We start from the raw sequence: 10630 nt of genomic DNA, 5'->3' as shown, positions 1-10630 counted from the left end.
CGAAGAAGGGCAGTGACAGGGGAAAGGTTTGGCCGACGATGACCGATTCAGTGGAGCCGCGCTGGTAAGCTCGCCAGAGACGTGCTGCCGCTGGAGTTCCATGACAAGAAGCTCACGCCAGTGACCTAAGCGCTATGGGAAACTTGGCTAGGGGATCATCGATGGCGGTCGGCGACGGGACTGACACTAGATGGTGGCCAGAGCAGATAGTGGCGACGTGAGAAAATTGGGTAGCATCTCCCCTACATTAGTAGGGGCCAACCTGCAAGGAAAAAGGGCCTAGCTCCCCTAGGCTTCACGGCACGATGGCCAAACCACATATGCAGAGGCACATGCACACTGGCGGTGAGCATTTGCACGACAGTGAAAACAAAAGCACATCTGCATGTGGCCACGCGCAAGAAGAAGGCACGGGGACGGCTACACGATAGCTAGGAGGGTTCGTGAGGGGGCTAGGATGCTCACTGAGAGCATGAACAGCGACAGGTAGGGTGGCAGCCGACGATTCGTCAAAGAGGGGGCGACGGTGCGGCTCGATCAAAGGCTCGAACGGCTTCCTATCAGGCTTCCGGTCGACGGAGAGTGGCACTAGGATGGCGTCGTCCTCCTGGAGCTTCTTGGCAGCACGTGGGTGGCGAACCGATGAAGGCGAGCTATTGTGGCGAATGGCAATGACACAGTGGTAGGGTGGATTGGAAGAAAGGGGGGGGGGAGAGAGAGGATTGTGGCTCTATTTCTAGAGGGAGAGGGAGCAATGAGGCGGTGCGACACTTGTGTCACACAGTCGCCGACGAGCCAAGTGGCGATGAGGTGGTGAGCTGGCACCAACCTTTATTTCCGCGGCATGGCTGGGCTGCGCCAACCACACGGGTGGGCGGCAGAACAGGGAAGTCATGGGTGCGAGGCTTTCAGGCTGCGAGAGAGAGGGGGGAGAAGGAGTGGGAGAGCACAGAGGGATGGCTGAGAGAGGCAGTGGATCGCATCGGCCATCACGGTGGCACAGGACAGCAAGGCGCGGTGACGCGCTGGAGGAGGAAGGCGATAGCGGGATGGGCGACACGTGGTTGGCTCAGCACGTGCGAGCGCAGGGTGTGCAAGTGGGCTAAGGCGCACGGGACTACGCCGACGGTGCAGTTGCGGCCCAGGCGTGGAAGAAGGAAGAGGGAAGGGAGTCGGGTTGGCTGGGCCACACAAATGAGAAAGGAGAGGGCAAATCGGCCCGAGGAGAGAAAAGAAAAGGGGAAAGGAAGAAGAGGGAAGTTGGTATTGGGATGGGTTCAAAAGAGATTATTTGAATTTAGATTTGAATTTGGTCTTTGGCATAAATTCAAATGGGGACATTTGAATTGTGATTTGGATTTGGATTTTGAGATTTTGGAGATGATTTGAATTCAAAATGGAATTAAGATAACTAGAATCTACTAATAGATTTGAAATTGAGAGACATTCAATTTCAAATCTCCACATAAAGAACCATAAAAACCATAAATCAATACATATGAATCAATTTAATGCAAGGATTATTTTGGAAATAATTCTAGTGTATTTTGTAATGCCTAGTCAACTTAATATATTTGAATATGTATTTTTCCTTGATTTAGTTGACTTAATTAATCACAAAAAGTTTTAATTTAGAGTTAAATGTGGAATTAATTAACATGTTAAAACCCATACGTTGCATGGATGGAGACAAATTTTATATGAAAATTGTAGATTTCGATGAGATGTGCAACTTTTAGTTGATAACATTTTCATTTGAAGCAATCTATATACCCAATAATCATCCAAAGATTTAAGCAGGAAAGGTCAAAGAATAAATTACTCTATAGCCATCAGGTAAGATTGTAAGGTGAGATGATAAGGAAGCTTCGCACAAGGGGTGAGGTTACGGGTTTGACTCTCACAAACTGCACGGACACGTAATTTTCGATATTCCTGTGAGAGCGACCACAAGAGCCGCAGGGGTCATCACAGATCAGAAAAGCCGCGGGAAGCAGTGGGGGTTCATTTGTCGAGTGCCAAAAAAAAATAGTACCAAAAACATAAGATTTGGGACCTATTATTATTGTTGGTTCGTAACACAAACCGGCAGTGAGAACTCTATTACTGTCGGTTTTAAAATTGACAGTGATGCCGTTTTTGAACCGACAGTAATGATGTTTTCTGTAGTAATGGCTTGTTAACTCTTCCAAATTAGAAAATTAATGTGTTGTAGTTCCTTTATATTATTTGAGATGTTATCATTGTTATGAAGAATTTATACTTTGGATCTTGTCAATGTGAAACATTTATGGTTATCACAAACTTTTTAGTTATGCACATGTTAAAATGTTTGATCCGTCACTAGCTGACAGTGAAATTTATTGGCAGTGGCCCCAAAGTGGACCGACGGAGGCTTGGATTTGAAGTTCACAACTCCTCTGACCGTGGCCACTCCTTCCCTCTCTTGTCCTCAACTCCACGGCCAGGTAAGCCACAACTCACCACACCGAGGCGTGGCAACCTCCGGTGCTAAATCGCCGCTACGGCGACACCTTAATAACTGTGGTTAGGTGGCTAATATTTTTTTAATGCAATTACTGTATTGAAATACTGTAATTTGCTGAACACACTGTGGTATTTCTGAATATTTTAAAATATTATGAAAATCACAGATTGTGATATTTCGTACGTAGTCTACCAAAAACTGTAGTTTTGGAAACATGCCCTTAGTATCTAAGTACATATTACTCTTGGGAACTAATTAGATAATAGAGAAGCAGAAAAGTATTCTATTTTCGCAAAGCTTCTTTTGCAAACTGAGCCGTCTTCACTATAATGATAACTCTGTTAAAACTCCAAATAATGCACTATTTGTTGTATTAGAATGTAGACTCATTAACCTTTCAACCCATGTATAATATAACCTTAAAATGTTCACACGGGCGCAGACTTGACTCCAAATGTTACTGATTAGATCTCATCAGTTTGAATAGAGGATATTGGGATACAAATCTGTGTAATTTAGCTCTGATTTAAACTAAATCACTAAAAGCTTTAAAAATCTCCTCCTGAGAAAAAGAATTAAATGGCTTTAGTGTTGTTCGTTGATCCTGCTCTTTATCGTTTCTTCTTATCCTCATCTTCGGTCCCAGTTCTGTGAGATGAAAGAGAACGGAAGCACGAAAACAGCATCACTTCAATAGGTCCTAGTAACGTTTTGTTTATTTAAGTAAAATAAAATCCTTACATATGTGTTATTTGTTTATAAAGTAAATAGATATCGTCTAGCACCATATGAAAAGGTGTCCGAGATAGATTCTGTAACAACAAATCATATCCAACAAATTTCGTAACATACAGGACCTTGACCGGTACTAGCTAGTAGCGGTTTTCTACTAACCAAATAGCATCATCAGAACTTTCAAGTGTGTGTTAGTAACAAATTTGTTCACAGAAAGCATAACTAAATAAAAGTTTATCTCACTGCTTTCCTTCAACATCATTTATCTTTCCCGGAAAAAATATATTGCCATTCAAATTAAGACTTACGGTTCCTGAATGAACTTTTCGGACCAATATTCTTTTTGGTTCTTAGACCACTACAGTCAGTATCCATGGGTAACCGGGTTACCGGTATTTCTATTAACTTGTACTGGTACATTATACAGGTGATGAAACTTCAACCGATGGGGGAGATATACGGTATGACCACCCAGCATAAACACAAGAAAAATGCTTCTTCCATCAACACACCCGCACAGCACTCAAAACAGAAATAAGATCAGGAGTATGAGAAAAGAAATTTCCATAGAGCACATCTAATTAAACATTTTACAATCATCTAGGAGCACCTAACAGTAACATCAGGGGAAGCAACAGTAATTATTATGGTGGTGAGGCGAGACACGATGACTCACTACCTCCACTCATTTTCGTTTATGGCTCGCTGCGTGACGCACTATACACACATCATAGTCTAGGATATTCGAGTAGATGACATAGATCCATGGCCTATTTATATAAAAATATATTATAGTAGCAAGATGGTACACTAAGACTTATATAATCATACAAGAACAATTCTAATTAGGACATATATAAAAAAACAAAAATAATATGATGGGCCATTATTATACACCAAACTGGTCAGCCCATTAGCCAAACAAAAGCCCCACCCAACTGATCAATCCATTAGCCAAACAAAAGCCTCAGGAGCCCAATAAACCAGCCCACTATCTCCCGTTCTTTGCCCTAGCAACACGGCTTTTTTCTTCACGTCATAAATCACCTACACAAACCATGACTCCACGAGCCATAGAAGCTGCCGCCGCCACTTCTCCTCTTTGCCCCTCCTCTCCTGGCGGCATACATCCTCCCTTGCTCCTCTGCCACCACCTCTCCTCTTTACCCTCTCCCTCTCCAGGTGATATCCATCCTCCCTTGCCCCTCCTCTCCATGCGACATCCCAAGGGTGTCTTGACGATGTCATGAAGTGAGCCCCAGCTCTTGATCCGGTCATTCAAACCCATATCTACCCTTTTGCTCTGCAAATCGAGCAACATGACAATGCTAAGGCCCAAGCTCACCGGCAAACGACGTAGGAAGGCTTGACGACAAGGTCCTCCTCTCCAAAGGTTGTCCCAAGGGTGTCTCGATGGCATCCTGAAGTCGACCACAACCCTCGATCAGGTTGTTCAAACCCAGATTTGCCTTGTTGCTCTGCAGATCGAGTAGCACACCGACACCAAGGCCCAAGCTCACCGGTGAGTGGCGCAAGATGGCTCAGTGAAAGGTTAAAAGCATGATGACCAGGTATGTGCCTTGTGCCACGCCCCTCCCTTCAATAACCCCTCCACAGACGCTTATGTATGGCTCGTCCCTCCCTTCAATAACCCATGCGTGACCGTGTATGTATGGCGCCTAAGCTATGCGCGCCATGATTCTATACCTCGGAAATATAGCATAGATATAGCGACACTATTGCGACTAATAACTATGGAAGCAACAAGCTAAAACTTTATTGTAACCAGTTAGAAGTTTCCAATAAGGAACGACAAGCATAAACCTAACAGTTTCAGCTGAATGGCACATTACAAGAGAATGATCTGGCAAAAGTGCATCGAAGCCGAAAGCCATCAGCCATCAGTTCCTAAAGAAAGCTAAGCTCATTTCCATGGCGCAGGCGGGCGGTAAGATCCAGCTAAGTTCATTACCATGGGGCGAAGTTAGGAAAGCCTGGTTGGGTGCCAGTGTTGAACGAGCCAGCAGTATTTGGCAGGCTTCCATGTCCACCAGAGGAACCAGGTTTCCCAGGTGCTGATATAGGGTCAGGCTCCTTTTTCCCATCAGCTACAAAGCTCCCAATGACCACCTGAACATCAAAATAGTAAAAACAAAAGCCATTAGGAGACCTAAAGGTTCTCAATGATCAGGGAGTAACTACAGGTCCTATACTAATGCAAACTTCCAAGAAAAGAAATAAAAACATACATGAAACTGATCATTTTATAATAATTTGTTGTAAATATGATAGTATGCATATTATGTAATGGCACTTGGTTAATCACTTCCATTGATGGTATTGACATGCGGGAAGCAGACCACATGACTTGTGAAGCAAGGAGGGCAAAATTGGGAAATATGAAAGATATAAGATATCTGCTGTTTGCATCAATAGAGAACTTTTTGAGAAATTTTAATCATCTATTTTTAGAGTCCAATGGTTCAGATTAGTCAGAATACTACTCATTTCTCATCGGTAGTATAGGTAATATATGTGAGTAGTATGTGAGTAGTATAGTAGTATTAGGGTTATTTTGGGAAGAAAAATACGTGACATGAAAGTAATTAACTGCAGTTATATGTCTCTAAATAGAGTAATATTTCATTGCTGTTTTAATATTTTAATCTGCATTCAGCATGAGAGTTCATTTGCTACCCATCGGCTAGGGTTAGCGATCCGACGTTTGCGGTATCGATTTTTCTATTAGCAAAAACATGGTAAGTAATTTTAACAAAATTATCATAATTAACAAAATATCTAATTACATAGATCGTCGGATTAGATTTATACTACCTCCTACTTCTAGGTAGTATGAACCACCGTAAAAGAGCTCAACTTTTTCCTCTATGAATCGATATTATTCCAATTTCTTCCCGAAACTTCCCAAGGGCACATCAACTTTCTATGTATGTGGATTAAAAAGGTACATACGAGGAGATCAAAAACCTCTTAATTTCTGCGAAACGAATTTACATATTTATTGCGAGGGGCTTTGAAGCTATAAAAGGCATGTGCATTCAGTGAAGCAGGAAACCTGAACTGGCGAAGCTGCAGTTAGAGGTCCTGCTACAGCGCCACCTAAAACACGGCCATCAGGACCAGCAAGAGAAACACTAAGTCCACCTGTTCGACTGCTCAGCCCAGCACTTTCAGATAGCAGATATGAGCCAGCTAAAGAGAGAATCTCAAAATGGCCCTGCAAATTGCATGCAAGGAACTATAATGTTATTCAAAAACTATGAAATAAGTCAAATAACAGCAATTACTACCAGGACTGAAAAACAAGGTGCTTTGCTTGAGAAGTGGTAAAGGAAATAATTAGGTCATTCCTTAACCTATATTCCTCCCATTACAGTTTTCTTTCTATTTCTGTAAATTTTGCTGGTGGAGTAGTGGAGGCAGGACACAAATTTAAAGACAATACCAGAAAAAGGATGTTTCATCTGAACAAATTCGAAGTTAGAATAAGCCGCGAACCTCATAAGTTACTGTTCCAACAGAAGAATCTCCTTGACGCAGGGTCACATTAGATACAGCGCCATTGGCTGTGAGGATACAAACTGCCCATCCATTGCAAGAAAATGACATGGCTCTTGATGCTACATCCTGAAAATCATGGATCCTTCTTTAGCAGTTTACCTGGAATGTGCAAGTTGTGACAGAAGGAAAAATATGGAAGGGAAAGCTGAGGACCGTGCGAAAGGCAGCTGTTATGAGCTAGGATGGAATTGGAGCATAGGGAGTAGGAGTGGGAGACAGCCAGCCAAGGACCAGGCCCCAAAGGCTGTGATGATGGTGGTGCAGTCCCTTTATTGATAATCTCCTCCCCCTTAAAAAGAGAGGAGTTTCCAAACAATAAGCAACAAATGGGTAGAAACTAATCTCTTTAAGGGAAGCTAATCCTTAACTCATCACTAACTTCCTCTATCTGTTAATTCCTTAATGGACAAGGCAATCTAATCAGTCACCACCTAATGCTAGTCCTACATAACAACAGCCAGCAACAAAAATACGTGCAAGAGCACTGAATTTTCATAAGAAAAAAAAGTCATGAAGATGTAAAAAGGAAGATTCAAGCTGGAAAAAAACCTTAATAAGATAGAAGTAGAAATAGATTATAGAACAAACAAAAAGATGATCAAACTACAAATTCCCTCTCAATTCAAATTAAGAATTCTCATTCTTGCTAGAAAATAAATCTCTCAATTCATTTTTGTTTGGTGCTTTGTACTTGTGAACACTTATTAACAAAAATCACGAGATGAACACATGCAAATTTTTGCAGAGCAAGTATAAGAAAATATACAAGCACTTGAGAAAATATGAGATCAAGTTTGCTGAGAAAGCATTCAGCTCGTTTGTACTTGGCAGACTTTCACCGAATAGCACAACAAACCTTAAGAAGAAATGGACCAGCAACAAAGCTTACAACTGTATCTCAATATATCTAGTTAAGGCCATAAAACTCTATTATGGTTTGAAATTTGAATAAGCATTAACAGCTTAATGTTTGGCCTACATGAAATGGAGAGATATGTAGGTCATGCACCTAACAACTTAATTTGAATAAGCACTAACAACTCAAGATATGTAGGTCATGCATGTATAAATGGTTTCCTGAAGCCACTTCCAACTATGGAGTATGGCAGAAAGTGTACAGGATAATGAAGCAGCATGTGAAAGCATAACAAACATTTTAATGGCAGAGAAAATCTTGGATATGGAGAGCAAGACAGTCGTAAAATTGTACTAGGTAGCTATTTACAAGACCAAGAACTAGTAACGAACTAAAAATAGAAAACAATTCAGATTTAAGTTATGGCACCATAATAGCTAGTGCGGAACAAGCAAGGACAAATCTGCTCGAAAAGGCATAAAAAAAGACATCATCAGCATATTAACACTTAGCACGGCCATGGAATAAAACATATTGCTTCAAATGGTGTCAACAAATGATACAAGTTAAAACATATCACACACAGATCCTGATACTAAGAGATAACAAAATCGTAAGAGTGCATTAAAACATCTATAGGAGCATCGTAAGCATGGGAAAATGTACCTCCCCAGCTTGGACTGTGAAAACATGAGGTTTTAATCCGGCCCAGCCTGATCCTGCTGAAAAGAAATCAGGAAAGATATATCTAGTGTAGTGCTGTCAAACTGAAGATAGAGAGGCATTAACACATACAAACAGCTAGGTAATCCCATGATATCGAGCAAATGTTACTTAAAATATTTTGAAATACTTATGTACACTTTTGGAGTGGAACGCAAGATACTAATAATAAGTTGGCAATAAATGGATAATGTTTTCAGCTATGCATGAGGAAAGCTCAAAGTGGAAGGTACAATTATAATGTCAACTACTAAAGTTCTTAAAAAAAGGTTTGGCATTCATAAATAGTTGGATACATTCCAACTGAGCAAGGGAACCACAAAGTGCCTTTTCACTGTACAAATATTTTTAATCCAGCAATAGAATGGCTAAGGGTTGATGAATGCCAACAGGAGATTGACTACAACTAGTGTAAAAGTCCAGTCCCATAGGAACCATAATAAGCAAATAAATTACAAATTTAGAATACCACAAAGTGGTAAAAAAAAAATGAAGCAGGACTCTGAGACCTGCCAGCAGGATAAACCTTTACTAGGGTGACTTTGGCAGGATTGTTGGCTCATCAAAATTATTTTCTTAATGAATAATTGGAAAGGACCAAAGATCAGTTGTTGCCAGATTTTTTTTTCTGAAAGAAGTCTCTAGCAAGTAGAAGCTCAAGGGCATAAAGGTCATTATCACCAAGTATTCCATTGCCTGTCCACAACTCCACTGCCCCTCATAGTCATGGCATACTGCTTGCCGGCGCAACAACAAAAATAAAAATACTCGCTGTGGTGCTCCTTTGCGCAGCCCAAAGTGCTACTAGTATATACGTGTATCTGGACTGAAATACCATCAAATCCATCAATGCTTCCTTGCAACTTTTGCTACTGATACTTGCTCCAGCTGAAAAGGCAGGCAAGAACATTACCTGGCGCTGCCACCTGCGGCTGCTGCTTCTTGTTAGTGGAGCCCAGCAGCCGACCCCTCTTCTTGACAGAGGAAGCCTCTGAAGCGGGCGGCGGCGGTAGCGCCTGAGGACTCGCCACACCTCCACCCTCAGTGCTCGGAGAGAAGCCGGGAGGAACCGTGGGTGTCGCGCCAGAGGCAGCGCCAGCGCCAGCTGGAGCAGGAGCAACCGCCACTGGCTGTGACGGGGGCACGACAGCCAGGGGCACAACGCCGTCCTGGGCGTACTTGCGCGGGCGCCCGCGCTTGCGCTTGAGCTGCTCAGCGCTCGCCATGGCCGTGGGAGAGTGGGCGGGAGCCGCCTCCGGCGCGGCGGCATTGCAGCCAGCAGGCCGCTGGTAGGCCGCCGGTACGGGGGGCTTCCTGTAGACGGCGACCCCGTTGTGCATGTACAGGACCGCGCCGGGGTTGGGCTGCTGCTGGTGCTGCTGCAGGGCCCCCCTCTGCAAGCCGACGCCGTACGCCGCCGCCTCGCCCGCCGCCGCCGCCGACATGGCTCCTCCTCGCAAGCACACCTCGAAGCAACCAAAAAAAGGTTCCTCCTTTCGATCTCTCCGCAACACAGTACCCTAAGATTCAGTGACCTAGGCACCATACACGATCCCCATGAGGTCAAGAAATCCAAGGTCCAGCGTCCCGACGAGGAATTCAGCGGGATCAAGAAAGCTTACCGGAGAAGTGGATAGTGTACTTACTGCAAGTGAACAATGGACGAACAACTCCTGGTACAAATTCCCCTTTTTTGTTTACCCTTTGTCTGACAAGATTCGGAATTTCGCAGAAGCACGGAAAAAACCCCTAAAAAACGAAATTTTCGCAGGGACAAATTTCCTCTACGAAATACGGTGGAGAAAACGAAACCCCAAGATAAGCCCTAAAAATACACGAATAAAACAGAGAAAATATCGATCAGCACGACAAATTTCCTCAATCTCTTGCCAAGCCCTGCCTCAGATTCCCCAATCTCTTCGCAAATTTCTTGTCCAAAACCTTCAGAAGAGAAAAAGAGAGACGGGAGGAGCGAAAAGAAAATGCCCAAACCCAAGAGATCATAGAGGGGGAGGGGAGCAGGCGCTTTTTCACGAGGGCACCCTAAAATACGCGGACTTCGCAGTAGTCACTGTCTTTATAGCCCAAATTTCCTGGGCTTTAGTTTATCAGCTGCGAATTTTCCGATAACCGAAGGGGTTACTGAAAAGTTGGTAGGCGAGATATTTACCTTTTCCCAGCGTTCACATGAACTGACGGGTTTATTTTCTTTTTATTTCGTCGAGGAAAATCTTTTTATCTCCGTC

General features: G+C 43.1%; 1 protein-coding gene across 3 annotated transcripts; it reads right to left on the bottom strand.

Moving 5' to 3' along the window:
• Positions 1 to 4980: 4980 nt before the first annotated feature.
• LOC133926737 (AT-hook motif nuclear-localized protein 10-like) lies at positions 4981 to 10421 on the bottom strand. Of its 3 annotated transcripts, none has more exons than XM_062372794.1 (6): positions 10007 to 10421; positions 9298 to 9919; positions 8328 to 8383; positions 6743 to 6871; positions 6300 to 6461; positions 4981 to 5353 (listed from the first exon to the last, which is right to left on the bottom strand). In XM_062372794.1, exons 2-6 carry the CDS (start codon positions 9827 to 9829, stop codon positions 5192 to 5194), a joined length of 1041 nt encoding a protein of 346 aa, XP_062228778.1. In that variant the 5' UTR covers positions 9830 to 9919; positions 10007 to 10421; the 3' UTR covers positions 4981 to 5191. The 3 variants fall into 3 exon arrangements, with proteins under 3 accessions (XP_062228778.1, XP_062228779.1, XP_062228780.1); XM_062372795.1 differs by having other exon boundaries at positions 10031 to 10421; XM_062372796.1 differs by having other exon boundaries at positions 8328 to 8380; positions 10007 to 10420.
• Positions 10422 to 10630: the final 209 nt, after the last annotated feature.

The sequence above is a fragment of the Phragmites australis genome, chromosome 8, assembly GCF_958298935.1.
Source record: "Phragmites australis chromosome 8, lpPhrAust1.1, whole genome shotgun sequence".
Taxonomy (NCBI): Eukaryota; Viridiplantae; Streptophyta; class Magnoliopsida; order Poales; family Poaceae; genus Phragmites; species Phragmites australis.
This window is presented reverse-complemented; position numbering and strand designations above follow the sequence as displayed.